The 16180-nt window shown below is 58.3% G+C and overlaps 2 protein-coding genes across 2 annotated transcripts; both read left to right on the plus strand.

Annotated features, from left to right (window-relative positions):
• SLC47A1 (solute carrier family 47 member 1) lies at nt 1-9422 on the plus strand. Its single transcript, XM_038158159.1, has 17 exons — nt 1-598; nt 2454-2555; nt 2987-3055; nt 3351-3499; nt 3644-3686; nt 4268-4312; nt 4676-4773; nt 5010-5107; nt 5396-5509; nt 5699-5766; nt 6037-6145; nt 6518-6593; nt 6895-6964; nt 7515-7647; nt 7915-8009; nt 8239-8320; nt 8614-9422. The coding sequence occupies exons 1-17, from the start codon at nt 503-505 to the stop codon at nt 8847-8849; spliced, it is 1683 nt and encodes a 560-aa protein (XP_038014087.1). The 5' UTR covers nt 1-502; the 3' UTR covers nt 8850-9422.
• A 630-nt stretch (nt 9423-10052) lies between these two features.
• Nucleotides 10053-16168, plus strand: LOC119709871 (multidrug and toxin extrusion protein 1-like). Its single transcript, XM_038158155.1, has 18 exons — nt 10053-10268; nt 10559-10723; nt 10797-10898; nt 11069-11137; nt 11397-11545; nt 11641-11683; nt 11787-11831; nt 12177-12274; nt 12426-12523; nt 13040-13153; nt 13241-13308; nt 13561-13669; nt 13805-13880; nt 13959-14028; nt 14319-14451; nt 14726-14820; nt 15161-15296; nt 15624-16168. Exons 1-18 carry the CDS (start codon nt 10125-10127, stop codon nt 15833-15835), a joined length of 1926 nt encoding a protein of 641 aa, XP_038014083.1. The 5' UTR covers nt 10053-10124; the 3' UTR covers nt 15836-16168.
• The last annotated feature ends 12 nt before the right edge of the window (nt 16169-16180 follow it).

Here is a 16180-nt window from a genome sequence, read left to right on the forward strand (position 1 = left end):
AGCTCACAGACAGCACCTTGGGGGTTCCAAACCATTGTCCCACAAGGAGTTCCCCCAGGCCATAACCACCACCTGGGGGTCTCTGGACCTCTGGTGACCCCCTGACCAACACGTGTCTCTTCAGGGGATCCCCATCCCAGAGCCGGTGAGCAGGAGAGCTCCAGATGTCGCTGAACAGGGGGGTCCCCTGCTCTTTGCACAGCACATCCCCAAACCACCACCACCAGCAGGGGATCCCCAACCCCCAAAATCCCCGCGACCGGCTCCGGGCTCCAACACGTGTGTGCGGGGAACGCCCGGCTGCCGACCCGCGGCCGTGCGGGTCCCGCTCCGCCCGGCGGAGAGTCCCAGCCGCGGCCCGGAGCACGGAGCTGCCCGTGCCGTGCCGAACCGAGCCGTGCCGAGCCGTTCCGCCCCGCCCACAGCCCCGCGGCCCCGGGGGCGGAGGCGACCGGGCCGTGCCCATAAGGCGGGCGGAGGTGGCCGGGCGGTACCGGCGGCGATGGCGGCAGCGCGGTGCCTGCGGGGCGCCCGGCGCCTGCTGCCCGCGGGAGCACGGCAGGAGTGCTTCGAGCTGGCCCGGCTGGCGGGGCCCGTGGTGAGACCCTGGGCGGGCTGAGGCGGGGAGGGACACGGGGGACACCCGGGGGACGCGGTGCCCTCCCGCGGGAGCGCGTCCCCGGGACGGGGATCGCGGCGGGGCTCGGCTGCTCGCAGCCGGGCAGCGCTCCCCGGGCGCTCCGGGATGCCGAGGAGGTAGACTTCGGGCCCTTCGGGCGGGTTTCGGCTGCCTCCAGCCTCCCGCGGTCCCTCCGCCACTCTCCGTGTCTGGTTGGCGCCCGGATCCTTATTCTTTGCCCCAGGCGCTCTTGCTGCTGCCCAGCGTGGTCCCTGCTTCCCGGTCTCCCCTGGTCTCCTGCCATCTGTTTCAAGCTTCCCCAGTGCTCTTCACAGCATGGCTGTGGAAGAGCACTGGTGGGCTCGGGGAGGGGGACCAAGCTGTTAAACTGCTCTGTGAAACCAGGCCTGAGCCCTGGCGCTGGCACTCACCCCTTGGGTGACAAGTGGCACTCTGCTTAGTGCCAGCTCCAGAGCTGGCCCTTCCAGCGGGCTCTGGGTGCCCTGTGCCTCGCTGTCCTGAAACTCTCCCTGGACTGGAGCTGCCGTTTGCCGCTTGTCTGGACCCTCTGGAGGGAAATGACCCTTTGATAGCTGGCACAGACAGTGCTGAGCACGTTTTGCAGAGGCTTCTGCAAAGGGGAACCACGCACCACAGCCCTGGTCCAAATCACTCGTGTGTGAACGTTTGTGCTTTTAGTCTTCTGCTATTTCTGGTAAATAAATACCAGCTGTTAAACTTCTCAGAGGCACCATCCCTGACATCAAATCCCTGACCTGCTGTGTTCAGTCAGCAGAAGAAGGCTGGACTAGTTTCAGTTTCTGTGGATGAACACATCAAGCCCTCTCAGTCCCCTCAACTGTCCTGCCTGCAGCACAGCCTGCTCCTCCATGTGCACAGACACCTCCAACCCAAACCTCCAGCTGCTGTTTAATGATCATTCCACGATAAACGCTGTGCTGGGATGATGCTGGAGGTACAGACCCCTCCGTGGGGATTACTCACAGCAGTGGGTCGAACATGCCTGGGCCTGCATCTGCAGGCAGCACTGGGAGGTCTGCAGAGGAGAAGGGATTGTTCTGCTCTTCCTCTGACCCCTCAGAGCTGGTTTTCCAGCAGCTCTGGGCTCTTGTCTTGCCAACTGCTGTGTGGGAAGGAGCATGAACAGCTCCTGGGCATGGTTTCCAGCTGTGCCCGCCCCTCAGTGGGTATAAATGTCCCCAACTCCTGCCATCTGTTTCAAGCTGTGCCCTGACTCTGTGCCCTGGATGCCTGTAAGGGAGACATCCTCTTGCCAAGGGAAAATGAGGTCTGGAGTGCAATCTCTGCTGCAGCATTGTTGCACACTGCTGGCAAGGAGCACACAGACTGGCCTTGGTGTGTCTCCAGGAGGAGAGGATGTTGTGGTTTTGGAGGATAGTTTTCCACAGATGCACGCAAAAGTGGAAAAGCACTGGGATGTTTTATTTTCCCTTCTCTACGCAGCCTTCATCATGGAAAAGAGGATTTCTAGTGAAGCCCTTAAGCCTCTCTTAAATGGGGTCATCTGGCAGATTGGCTGTGTAACACCAAAATACCACAGGGCAGGTAGATATTGGCTTTGAAAGACAAAGGTACTGAGAGCCTGCTTGAGTCCTGGAGCTGCCTCCCTGCCCAGCCGTGTTGGCAAGCAGGGACGGGCTCCCAGGACCTCAGCAGAGCCCTGGCCTTGAGGCCTGGACAGAAGCACGAGGAAACCTGAGTGTTCATAGTCCCATCTCCTGGGCGAGGAGTGGTGTTCCACAAGCCCTAACAGGTCCCCTCATCTCACCATCTTCTTCTCCTCTCATCCCAGTTCTTTGCCCAGCTGCTGGGGTTCCTGATCAGCGTGGTCAGCTCCATCTTCTGTGGCCACCTGGGGAAAGCTGAGCTGGATGCTGTGACCCTGGCTGTGTCTGTACGTATTGCTCCAATTGCCCTTGGATTTAAAACACACGAATTATGTGTCACCAAAAAATGAAGAACCTAAAAACCCAGACATGTAGGAATGTATATGTGAGGGCCCTGGGGTTTTTTTTTGCCCTGAGCACAGGCAGGAGAGGGGAGCTGAGCAGTCAGTGCCTGTGCCAGTGCAAGGCCAGCACCTGAGAGCCTCTGGCCAGCTCCTGAACCCAGCAGACCTGGGCATGTAGCCAGGAGCAGCACTGTTTGTTGTGGTGCTTTAGATCTTCACCCCTTGCTAGAAGATCCTTTAGTTAACGAGACTGTGTTATTCTGAGAAACAGAGGAGGACTGGAAAACTTCCCAGAAACTTGCAGCAGAACTGTCTCCCCACCCAGCTGGGAGGGAGGCAGTGCTGTGGGCCAGCTTCCCCTGTCCCTCCTCCAGGTTATCAACGTGACAGGCATCTCCATCGGAGCTGGCTTAGCCTCAGCATGTGACACGCTGATGACCCAGGTCAGTAGCAGCTCCCCCTTTCCTGTGCCTGGGAGTGTTTGCTGGTGGTGTCTCACCTCCTGTGCAGTGTGATCTGAGCACAAAGGGCAGGGCAGTGGCAGCTGCCAGACAGAGCAGGCTCTGGCTGGAGCCTGCTCCTTCCCCAAGGAGCCCCCGGGTCATGCCTGGGTGCCAAAGGATTTGCAAGCCTGGTATCTGCAGCTGCAAGGCATGGGAAAGGCATTTAGCTGTCCTGTCGTTGCCCAGCCCCTTTGGCTCCCTGTGATGCCCACCTTGATCCTCTCTCCTGACCCAGACTTATGGCAGCAAGAACCTGAAGCAGGTGGGCACCATCCTGCAGCGGGGCATCCTCATCCTGCTGCTGTTCTGCTTCCCTTGCTGGGCCCTCTTCATCAACACCGAGAGGATCCTCCTGCTCATCCGACAGGACCCCGAGGTCTCCAGGTCAGGGGTGAGATCCAGCCCTTCTGGATCAGCCATTTGCCGTGGAGTGTTGAAATCAAGGCTCTCTGGAGCTCGAGTGCAGTGCTGTTTGGCTTGGCTCTTGCTTTGCTGGATCATTAACTGGGGAAACAACTCTCTTTCCAGGTTAACTCAGCTCTACGTGATGATCTTCATTCCAGCACTTCCTGTAAGTCTCTGCTAAAGCTGTTAGAAGCTCTGTGTACCTCAGAACACCAGGGAAAGGAGGGAAGGCCTTTGCTGTGCGCCTCACAGGGCAGCTTTAGGGCTGTACAACGTGCCCCTTGACCTTGTGCCTTTCAGGATGTGCTCAGGCCAGCAGCTGCTGGACCAGCAAACAGGGGCTCTCTCATCTTCCTGTGCAAAGGCTTTTGCTGTGGCCACAAAACTTGTGATGCACATTGGAACCAGGGCCTCCAGGCTCAATCTTAGCCCCAAGATAAAGGCTGGAGCTGTCCCCACACTCACAGCTGACTCTTCTGAGGCAGAGAGCAGTACCCCTGTGGGATAAGGGTCTGTAGGCTGATCCTTCCAAGCTTTGCAGGCTTTCTCACGCTGATGAGGAAGCGTTGGAGATCTCCCATTTGGAGGCTGATCTGTCTTCCCAATGGGAATGGGATGTGCTTGCTGTCTCTCTTGGTTTTGGGTGCTGGCAGTGCTTCAGCTGGAGCCCAGGAAGGTGGAGGGGGGTTGATCTGTCAGTGTTCAGTGGTCACAGTGTGGTGATGAACTGAATCCTGACTTTTGCAGGCGGCGTTTCTGTACCAGCTGCTGACAAGATATTTACTGAGTCAGGTATTGTATAATTGAATTGGTCAGCTTCTGGTCATGGAATAAAGGTATTCCAGGAACGTGGATAAACTTGGGGATCTCAGTTCACTGTGTTCCAGGGAGAGCTGGGCTGGGGAATGAGAGATGAGCCAGTCCTGGCTGAGCTCACAGGAACCACTCTTAGCTGGCTCCATTTCCTACTTCCCAACTCTGTGTTTTATGGGTTGCACCAGCTCCTGAGCTCTGCTTGTCTCCTTCTGCACCTGGAACATGAACTGCCTTCTTGTCTTTCTCCTTGGGCATTGCTGGAGGTCCCTTGTGCTCACTGGATGGGGTGTGGGCTGCATTTTGGGGAAGCAAATTCCAAAGTTCTTCCTTGGCTTCCAGGAGATCATTATGCCTCAGGTGGTGACAGGGATTGCAGCCAACATCCTCAATGCAGCCATGAACGCCTTCCTCCTCTATGCTCTGAAGCTGGGCATGGTGTAAGTGTGAGCAGGACAGGCTCTGCCTGCGTGCAGGGGTTTGCTCAGGGCATGAGGGGGTTCCCTGCCTGCCCAATTCTGCCACCCCCTCCCTCCAGCCCCCAGTCTGCAAAGCTGAGGCTGGAGGGGTCTGTCTCTATCTGCAGCAAGGTTGCTGTGGGTGCCCTGGGGTCTGTCTTGCTGTGGCTGAGGAGGTGGGCAAGGACGTCACTTGTAACCTGCCTGTCTCTCCCCAGGGGCTCTGCCTGGGCTAACATGGTTTCTCAGTACACCCAGGTCATCCTCCTTGTCCTTTACATGTGGTGGAGGAAGATCCATGTGAAGACGTGGGGAGGTATTGTTCTATCTTAATCCTTCAGAATACCAGTGTCTTTGGCATTGTCACCAGCATGTGACAAAGGGATTGCCATGCCCTCACAGTGGGAAGATGCTGTGGCCTTGTCCTCAAGGCCTTTACTGTAGCTCCAAACATACTCTTGTCAAATATCCTGTCTCAGGAATGCAGCATGGCACAGCAGCAGTCCTGGGCAGATGTTCTGTGAGCTCAGAGAGTGGATGTGGCTCTCCTTTAGGGGAGCAGGTGGATAGCACATGTTCATTCTGCTTCACCTCCTCCTGTCAGGCTGGAGCAGGGAGTGCCTCGTGGACTGGGGCTCCTTCATCTGGCTGGCAGTGCCTGGCATGGTCATGATGTGCATTGAGTGGTGGACCTTTGAGATTGGGAGCTTCTTGGCTGGTGAGTCCAAATCCTCTTTTCCCTCTGGTTCCTGGTGGCTGCTGCTTGAGCGTGTCCCCAGAGCCCCCTGCCAGCAGCAGCCTCCCCACCTACAGGGCTGGCTGCAGGACACTGCAGGTGTCCCCATCTATTCCATGGGGACAGGTGCCTCCTTTTCAGCCAGTGAAGGAGGTGGCAAATCTTTTCCAGGGCTGATCAGTGTGGTGGAGCTGGGTGCACAATCTGTCATCTACGAGCTCGCCTGCGTGGCGTACATGGTAAGGGCTGGGGGTGTGAGACCCTAAACAGCCTGGGAGGAACCCCAAAACAGTGGATCAGAGTGGAGCAGAGCTGGGAAGCAGGGGTTGGTACCAGGCAGGTGATGCCTCTCCAGCCTGCACATCCAGGGTGTGCTGCAGATGGAAAATCCCTTCACTGCAGCAATGCCAGTTTGTCCCAAATTCCCCAGTGGGGAAGAAGAAAATCTCTGCAGGCTCTGCTGGCACCGCAGGTCTGGCACTCACCTCCTCTTGTCTCCTGCTTCTCAGGTGCCTCTGGGCATCAGCGTGGCTGCGAGTGTCAGAGTGGGGAATGCTCTGGGAGCAGGGAATGTGGAGCAAGCCAAGACCTCCTGCATCACCGCACTGCTGTGCACAGGTCAGTGCAGTCCTGCAGAGCAGAACAAAGGGCAGTTATCAGCAAATGCTTCAGTTTCCCTCCCCCAAGGCTGGGGACCTCCCACAGAAACCCACTCCCTTGTTTGAAGCCTTTGGGCAAGGCAAGATCCTGACTCACCTTTTCTGTTGTGAGCCTGGTGCAAAGGCTTTGATACTTAAAAATGCAGCTTAGTGTTCTGTCCTCACACTCCAGAGGGTAGAGGGAGAGGAAAACAGACTTGTCCTCTGCTGCAGTATCATTTGAGGTCAGTGAAGTCCAGACCCCACCACATGGAGCCCCTGAGGTCTGGGCCTGGGTCAGGAGCAGGATGTGTTGCCCTTGAAGCAATTTGACTATTCCTTTTTCTTTCAGGAGTTTTTGCTGTGGTGGTTGCAGCGTTGCTGGGGAGCCTAAGGAACGTGGTGGGATACATCTTCACCAATGACACGTGGGTTAACAGCTTTCTTTTAAGTACTGTTGCCTTCTTGGAGGCTGTTATTTATACCCCAGAAGCTGCTGACAGATAAGAGTTCATAAACCCCTATCTAGCAAACATTCCTCAAAGGTTCCTCCCCATTTCCCAGCCTCCCTGGGCAGCACAGCTGCTTCTAACACTGGGACACTACCATGGTAGCAGGCTGGGATCAGAAAACTGGGATCAGCCTTTGTGGTTGGTTGAGGAAGATATGTGAGAACCAGGGACCAGGTGGTGCTGCTTCCCCTGATCAGTCCATCCATCTTCCCAACAGGGAGATTGTCACCTTGGTGTCCAGAGTGATGCTCATCTTTGGTCCATTCCACCTGCTGGATGCCACAGCAGTGAGTATTGCAGCACATGGAGTGACTCCTCTCTGCAGCTTGGGGTGCGAAGCTGCCTGAAGCCCACCCTGGACCTGTTGAAAGGGTCCAGAGAAGCAAACTGAGAAACTGCCAAAGCAGCTGCTTGTGTTACCTGTAACACCTCCGTGCTTGTGGCTGCCCTTTGGCATCGCTGCAGACACCCCAGTTTTTCCTCCTCTTTTCCCCTGGCCACAGCTCCAGCTTTTTTACTGGCTTATCAAAGCAACACAAGTGAGCAGCTGGCTCTCCAGAGATACCAGGCTCTCCCAGCATGCTGGGATACTCAACAAACACTAATTCTGGCCTCTTTCCTCCTGCCATGTCCTGGGGGAGGCACCGTGGGAAGCTCTTTGGGATCTGCTCGGTGTCTGTGTTGCCACCTGGAGCGAGACGAGCCCACACCACATCCTCCAGAATGTAGCTTTGCTCCCTCTTGGCTTGGTGGGACAGTGCTGTGGGTTCCCCTGTCCCCAGGGCTGTGCCATGCCCGGGAGTCCCCTGGCAGTGACCCTGTGCCCGCTCTCCTCAGGCGACGTGTGGCGGGGTGCTGCGGGGCACGGGCCGGCAGAAGCTGGGCGCCATGGCCAACGCCGTCGGATATTACACCATCGGCTTCCCCATCGGCATCTCCCTGATGTTTGCAGCCAAGATGGGGGTGTTAGGTACGTGTGCCCTCCAGCTGGCATGGTAGGAGTGGTGCTGAGCACAGACTCAGCCCTGGAACTCATGCCCGGATCGTCCTTTGGGTCACTGGGGCTGCATTGCACATTGCTGTGTTTGGGCACCCAGTAAATCCAGGCTTACTCCCAGCTTCTCCAGGAACTGTTTCCTTGAAAGTTCTTGGGCTGAAGTCCTTGGGCATTCTGGCAATGACTGGCAAAGGCAGGTTTTCCTCAAGCCCTCCCTGAAGTAACTTCCCACTGCTGCAGGTCTGTGGGTTGGGATGATCATTTGCATCTCCGTGCAAGCCCTTTCCTTCTTGGCTTTTGTCATCCGCATGGATTGGAGGAAAGCTGCAGAGGAGGTGAGAATTGTGCTTTTCTCTGGTAGCTCTTGAAAGGTGCTGAGTTAACTCCTGTTTCAGTACAACACCACAGCCCTCTAGGAGGTGGCAGAAGTCAACTGGGGTCTGTCCTCCTGTAGCAGAGGAGCGATTTGGTACTGAGAATGCTTGTCTTGGGAGGGTGGAGGGTTTTTTGGGCTGGGCAGGACACCCTTGCCCTGAGAAGAGCAACTCTTCCCTGTGTTTTTAGGCCCAAGTCCGAGCTGGAATGAAAGAACAAGTGGAAGACGTGAACTCCAATGGCACAGCTGCTAACAAAACATCTGCTGTGGGTATGCAGCCGGGCCTGACACCAGACAGGGAGCCCAGAATTCTCCACCTTTTCCTTTTCCTTTCCTTCCCTTCCCAATTGTGGCAGCCTTGTCTGTCCTGGAGGCTGAAATGGCTGGAAAGAGCACGGTGCCTGCTGCTGGCCCTGAGCCAGTGGCACTTCTCCTGCCCTGAACAACGGGGTACAAGATACAGCTTGCAGCTGTTGTCCCAGTGTCCCCAAGGCTTGGGAAGGGACCCTGAGGGCTGTCACAGGTGCTTGTGCAGCCTCCCTGCAGCGCTGTCTGTCCCACAGGTTACACCTCCCTTGACACGGACACCGGGGACACCACGGTGCTGCCCGAGAGCATGGTGATGGCTGAGAGGCAGCCTGCCCACGAGCTCAGCACGCAGGAGGAGCCTGCTGTTGTCACTGTCATTCCCCCTGTGCCATGGAGGGCCGTGATCCTGCGCCGTGTGCTGGCTGCTGCTGCTGCCATCGCTGTGCTGCTGGTGGGAATCCTGGTCCGGCTCCTGACTGGCAATGGCTAAAGCCAGGGACACTGGGGAGCTGTGCACGGAGCTGGAGGGCATGTGGCAATGTCCCAGAGGATGGGGTGGGGGAGGGATTCCCCCACAGTGCCTTACAAAAAGTCCCTTTGCACGGTTTCTGGTTAGCTCACAACGTTTTATCCCACACGCAGAGTTCTTAAAGGGGGTGAGGATGTGGCACCTGGGAAAGCAGGCTGGAGAGCTGGTTCCTCTCCTGCTCTGCACTGGGATGGCACTCGGCAGAGGTGGGAGTATATCCTGGGGCTGACCCCAGGAGGAGACAGGGTCCTGGTGCTGCTGTCCTGCTCTCTGGGGACATTGGACTCAGTACATTTCCTCACATGCCAACCTGTACCAGCATCTTGGGGTGGCAAATGCCACTTGCAGCCACTGTGGAACAAAATGGATTTTGCTGGAAGATGTCAGACTCTGCTGTTGGCTGCTGGCTGCTGGCCCTGACCCTGCTGTCCCTCTGCAGGGTGGGCACGGGGCCTAAAGCAACTCTTCTTTGCACTTTTGTAAGGTGGGATTTTGATACAATAAAGTTTTCTGAGTAAACGTTAGGCTGTTTAAGATGCTGTGAGCGTGACCCTGGTCCTTGGCAGGACTGTGCTGTTAACAGGAAAGACTGTGGGTCTGACCCCGAGGTCTGGGGCTGGCTCCAGACACAGTGTTATCGCTCTTCCCCTTGGGTACAAAAGCAAGATTTGTTATTGTCACGTTGAGCACCGTGGAAGAGGGAGGTTGTGTTGCTCAACCCTACGGGGCCATCGAAGGACTGCCCTATGTCACAATGCAGACAGCCAGCGCTGAGCCCCTCCGGGCCTGGCCCGGGCTCTCACCTGCACCTGGGTGACTGTGACATGTCACCTGCTGGGCCCTGGGAGGTCAGTACCTCATACACATGCGTGGCATTTCCCTGTCACCCCACGGCTCTCCTGGTACTGGTGGCCTGTGAATTAAAAAATGTGATGCCAAGTTTGACCCTGCCACCATCCCCAGCACCAGCGGGAGGCCGCGGCCGATCCTGCCCTGCTCAGAGTGCCGGTAGGTTTGGGATGGCAGCGAGGGGCGAGCAGGGAGGTGTCTCACTGTGTCCCACGAGTTATCCCAGCCCACTCCGTGCAGGCGGGGGCTGCACTGGCCGCATGTCCCCTCCCCGCCGGGCCAAGGACTCTGCATTCGGCCCGGGGGAGCGGTGCCAGTGAAACCCGACCCGGCGGGGCTGTGCCAGGACGGCAGGAGCCAAGGGGCCGGCTTGTCTTGGCCCCTGCGATGGGAGTGAGTGAGACACAGCCCCGGCAGTGCGGGCAGCAGCTCACCACAGCCGCACGCAGCTCCCGCAGCCCTGCGCCGCCGCTGCGAGGGCAGGAGCAGCCTGCAGCCACGGCCCGGGGGAGCTGCGGTGAAGCAGGAGAGGTAGGAGGGCTCGCAGGGCGCATTTAGGATGGCTCAGCCCTAACGCTGGCTCGGGACAGGCAGCAGGCACCTGGCGCGGTGCTGCCGGGCTCCTTTGCGCTGCCAGGACCTTGCTGGGCTGTGCCCTGCCCTGACCCAGTGCCCACGCCTGCCATGGGCAGCCCAGCCGCGGGCAGGACCGCCGGCCCCGGCTGAAGTTCAGCCCGCCGTGGTTACACATTGCTCGCCCCGGCGGGGTTTAACAGAGCGCGGAGGAAGGGAAGGGGCTCGCTCCACTCACTCCCCCGCAGGGCACCATGAAGCCGGAGAGCTTCCCCGAGGAGAATGGCTTCGCGGAGGGAAGGGCCGCTAGCCAGGGAGACCTCGCACCCGAGAGCAGCCAGAAGAAACGCCGCTGGATTCCGGAAAACTTCTGGGAGGACGTGAGGCAGCTGCTGGTGCTGGCGGGGCCGCTGGTAAGAGAATCCCCCCAGCACAGCCACCCCTGCTGATCTCCATCCCTAACCTTCAGCTCTCCTCCGTGCTTAGATCCTGATCCAGCTGCTGATCTTCCTGATCCACCTTGTCAGCTCCATATTCTGTGGCCACCTGGGCAAGGTTGAGCTGGCCTCTGTCACGCTGGCCATCGCTGTAAGCATTCCCGGGGCCGGGCACCAGCTCCCTCCCTGCTGACACTGGGATGAGATATGGCAGGGGAAAAGGCCAGAGGAGGTTTCACACTCCCACTTTTCCTTTCAGCCCCTCTCCCTACCTGAAAGTCTTAAAGGCTCACCTTCCCTCCTTTCTTTTTTAACTCCCAGGTTATAAATGTCACTGCCATCTCTGTAGGCTACGGTTTGACTTCAGCGTGTGACACTTTGATATCACAGGTGGGTAGGACATGCTGGCTTGTCCTGGGGACACGGGGGGTTTCCAGCATCAGCTGATGATGCCCAAGCACCACACGGAGCCCTGGCTGCTCCTGCGATCTGGAAAATCTTCTCCCCAGGTAACAATCCCATAACGAGGAGATCCGTGCTGCAAATCCTTCCCAGGAGGTTTTCAGGGTTGTCAGGGCTGCTCCACACTCTTCAGGGCCCCTTTTCCCCCAGCACCAGCTGATTCCACTGCTGCCCTCTCACCCTGCAGACCTATGGCAGCAAGAACCTGCTGCGCGTGGGGGTGATCCTGCAGCGTGCCACCATCATCATCCTCCTCTGCTGCTTCCCTTGCTGCGCCATCCTCATCAACGTCGAGCAGCTGATGCTGCTCATGCAGCAGGATCCCGATGTCTCCAGGTTGGGTGGTCCCCTCATCCCTCCCTGGTGTGGAGGGGCTGAGAGGAGGGTGGCCATGGCCATGCCCCTCCCTGACCCCCTCTCTGTGCCCCCAGGCTGACCCAGCACTACGTGAATGCGTTTCTCCCTGCCCTCCCGGTGAGTGCCCGTGGGCACCCTGGGTGCCACCTGCACATGGGGACAGGCTGTCTCCATCCCACAGCTCAGCACTGGCTCATCTCATCCAAAATTTCCTTCGCAGGCGGTTTTTGTGTATAACCTGGAGACAAGATACCTGCAGAACCAGGTGGGTCCCGGAGTCCTCACACCCACCCTGGCTCAGGGCTCCCTTCCACAGTGCATCCAGGGTTTCCATGCTCACTGATGCCAGTGACAAGGTGCCCAGGTGCCCCAAAACAGCTCTGACCCTGTAGATCACCCCATTCCACAGCCAGCTGCATCCATCCACCTCCCTTCATACTTCCCCACACCAGGGATTTACCTCCATCACACTCATTTTCCAAGCAGGCCACATCACTGGAAGTTTGGGGTATTTTTTCTGGGAAAGGCACTGAGGGTGGGGCTGGGGGGACCTTCCCACCTCCCTTCCAAAACCTTTGGGAAGACCCCCCCCATCTCCTGCTCTTTGCAGATGATCATGTGGCCCTTGGTGCTGAGTGGGGTCATCGGCAACCTCGTCAACGTGGCTGCAAACTACGTCTTCCTCTTCGTGTTCCACCTGGGCGTGGCGTGAGTAGCACCTGTGTCTCCTGGAGAGCAAAACGGGGCACCTGGCAATGGCCAGGGAACACTGAGCTCCCAGGGGTACAGCAGGATGTCTCTTTCCACCCTGAGGGAGGCATAAGCAGGATGCCAATGATCTTTCTCACTTCCTCCGCAGGGGCTCTGCCTGGGCCAACACCACCGCTCAGTATTCACAATCCATTTTCTTGTTCCTGTACATCATAGGCAGGAAGCTCCACGTGAATACCTGGGGAGGTAAGGGCATCTCCCCTGCTCCCTGTGCTTCCTGCTTTACCCAGAAGTGTCTATAAAACTTTTATCAGGTGTTCTTGGTAGAAGAGGAATTCTGCTCGTCCTGATGGTGAAATATTAACCCAGCCCACGGTGCCCCGGCTACCACAGTGCTGCTTCAGTGGCACTCGTCACGCACCAGCACTGGCAGAGCTGTGTGATCAGCACTAAACATTAATTCTGCAGAAATGAAACTTTCTGCTGAGGCTTTGGAAGGTTCAGCCCCAAAGCCGGATGAGCACAGACGTAAGCAGGAGGTTGTCCTTGGACACAGCCCCAGGAGGGATGGGCTGAGGGTTGTGCTGCCCTGTGGCCCCTGGGGCAGCAGCAGAGAGGTTGTAGGTGGACACTGAGCTGCTGGAGATCCTGTGGAGTGCTGGCTCTGAGAACAGGAATGGCACCTCCAGCTGCCCTGGGTGCTGTGCAGAATGGAACACTTGGCCAGGCTGGTCACCCATCAGGTGTTTCTCCTCTCAACAGGCTGGTCCAGCGAGTGCCTGCTGGAGTGGGACAGTTTCACCTCCCTGGCTATCCCCAGCATGCTCATGATGTGCATCGAGTGGTGGACCTACGAGATCGGGAGTTTCTTGATAGGTCAGTGGAGAGGGGAACTGCCAGGACACGGCCAGGCTTGACCCAGAGCAGCACCCACAGCCAGCACTGACCCCTCCCGTCCCACAGGCCTGCTGAGTGTTGTCGAGCTCTCCGTCCAGTCCATCATCTATGAGGTGTCTGTTGTGGCTTTCATGGTAAGGGCTGGGTTATCACTGCACACCAGGGCCCCATGGGGGCTGTCCCCAGACAGGCACACAGCAAAAACCTGCTCCAGCAAACCCCCATCTTCCCCTCTGCACTCCAATCTCTCCCTGCTCCTGCCTCTCCCTCCTTACAGAGATGCTTTAAATCAAATCCTGAACTCCATCCTGCTCTCTGCTGGGTGGGAATCCCCCTGTCACTGTGACAGCCCCATTGTCAGACACATGTGAGCCCTGTGCTTGCAGATCCCCCTGGGGCTGGGCACAGCTGCCAGCGTGCAGGTGGGCAACGCGCTGGGCGCCGGCAACATCGAGGTGGCCAAGAGATCCTCCAACACCAGCCTGATCTGCACAGGTCAGTCCACAACAGCCTGGAAAGCCTCTTCCTGGCCTCCTTCCCGTGGAGCAGGGAGTGTTTGCAGTTCTCTGCCTGCCTCTTTTCCCCCCGCTCTCCAGCCAGGCTGGGCTCAGCTCTGTGCTCTGTTTTCAGGGGTGTTCTCCGTAATTGTGGGGTCCATTTTAGCTGCCGCAAGGAACGTGCTGGGATACGTCTTCACCACGGAGAAGTGAGTGCCCCCAGCTCCTGGCCTCGCTGTGTGGAGGTCAGTTCCCAAAAGTGATCCTTGGCTTTCCTCCATCCTCAGGGAAATCATTGACTTGGTGGCGTGGGTCATGCCTGTCTACGTTGTCTTCCACTTGTTTGAAGCCATGACTGTAAGTCCCTGGGAATGTTGCTGTTTTCCATGGGGAACCTTGGTGCTCAGCAGCAGTGCCATGGATCAGGGAGTCGAGGCTCCCTCAGGCTGCAGCTGAGCACCAGTGCCCACACCAGGACCCTGCAGAACTCCTGGGATCATCCCTTCGAAAACATCGAGAGCATAAAAGGATGTGACCCATGGGAGTGGGCAGGGACAGAAATAATGGGCAGAGGCAGGGAGCTGGGTCACCTCCTGAACTGGGCCCAGGTGGTGCTCCCTGCTCAGCCCCTCTCCTTCTCCTGGCAGGGTGCCTGCAGTGGGGTGCTCAGAGGCATCGGGAAGCAGAAATTTGGTGCCATCATGAACGCTGTGACTTACTATGGTGTGGGCATGCCCCTGGCAGCTGTGCTGCTCTTCGTGGCCAAGATCGGCGTCATGGGTACTGACCCCTGGGCACTGCACCCCCAAAACCTCCCACGGGCAGGTGCAGCTCCACTGGGGGCTCACCACAACCCTCGTGCCTGGCTCTGTCCCTCTGCTGACCTGCCTGTGCACACTGGGGTGGCTCCTGCAGCTGCTGGGAGCTTTTACTAGGAAAAAGTAACCCCAAAGCAGCACCCCATGTCCCCACTGACCTGGGTGGCATTCCCTTCCGGGACCGGCTGTCCTGGGATGCTGGGTTGGCTCTGGCTGATGCTGTGTGCCCTCTGCAGGCCTGTGGCTCTCCATGCTCGTCAGCGTCTTCATCCTCTGCACCTGCTTCCTCACCTTCATCTCCCGTGTGGACTGGGAGAAGGCAGCCAAGAAGGTAATCCAGGCACTGACAGCACATCCCTGCACCGGGGAGGTCCTCAGTGCCCTGCTGGGATGAGACAGGCTCAAGCTCACGTCCAGTGCTCCAGAGCAAAACCCAGCACTCCCATGACATCCCTGAATTCAGCTTCCTCCTGCACAAGCACTCAGTGGCCTCAAGGTTTCCCCCTGCACCTCTTTTGAGGACAAAAAGCTCAGAGCAGATGGGGTGACCCGAGCTACCTCAGCCCTGAGCATCACCTTGTGCCTCAGCAGCTCCAGGGAGGCCCCAAGAGAGTCAGCACAGCTTTGCCAGGTGGGAATTCCCAACTAAACCCGGCACATTCCCTCGCCAGGCTCAGCGCCGCGCAGGAGTGACCCCACAGGAGCTGCCGAGCCTGGGCCCTGAAGGCTCCTACAAGGACCTGGATGTGGCACCAGCCCCCCAGCCGCACACTTACCTCCCTGCCAGGGCGGTGCTGGGGTCTGTCGGTACGGCACGAGCTGGGCACTGCACGCAGGGGAGGGTTTGGTGCAGGAAGGGTCCCAAAGGGTTCGGGAATGAGCCCACAAAACAGGGGAGTGTCATGCTGGTGACACCCTCAGCTGCTGGGAGAGGAGGAATTACGAGTGTGGGCTCGGGATGGTGACAGAGCTTGGCACTGGGACAACCTGTGGGCAGTCCTCACCTGGTCCCACCTCCGGGGGCAGGACCTGGTTGAGATCACTGCTCCTAAGGTGCCTTCAGCCCCGTGACAAAACCCTCCTCAGAAACCCCTCAGTCCCCCCCAAAGCCCTCAAGGCCCCTTCTCCTTGCAGCGGGATTAGAAGTGCAGACCGATGTTGTGCTCACGAGCATCACCAAGACAGAGGGAGCCAGGTACCAGCTGGAGCTGCGGGAGGCCACCTCCTCCCCGGCCACCCCCGTGGTCACCAAGCAGCTGATCCTGCGGCGTGGGCTGGCCGTGGCCGCAGCCATCGCCGCGCTGGCCCTCGGCATCACCGTGAAGCTGATCGCCAGCGCAGACTGACAGGCACCAAGGACTTTGGGACTTGTTTTTGAGGTGAAAGCCTTTCCTGAGGGACAGGCGTAGCAGGCACGGGCGAGCCAGAGAGAAGGTTGAGTGCACGCCTGTCCCGCAGGAGCCGAAGGGCCTCTGTCAGCGTTCAGCAGCGTTTGTGCGGATTTTGGTTGGGAACGGGCCCCGAGGCTGCTCTGGCACCCAAAAAGCTGCTCTGAGCTGCCTGACACACACTGAGTGTGTGAGGGACCCCCCAGCCCACGCTGTCACCACCCGCTGGAGCTGAGCTCAGCCCAGCTCCCCTGCTGCTCCATGACAAACGGCCAATAAAGAATAAACCCAGCTGGAGTGGGA

This window comes from Motacilla alba, chromosome 19 (genome assembly GCF_015832195.1).
Source record: "Motacilla alba alba isolate MOTALB_02 chromosome 19, Motacilla_alba_V1.0_pri, whole genome shotgun sequence".
Classification (NCBI taxonomy): Eukaryota; Metazoa; Chordata; class Aves; order Passeriformes; family Motacillidae; genus Motacilla; species Motacilla alba.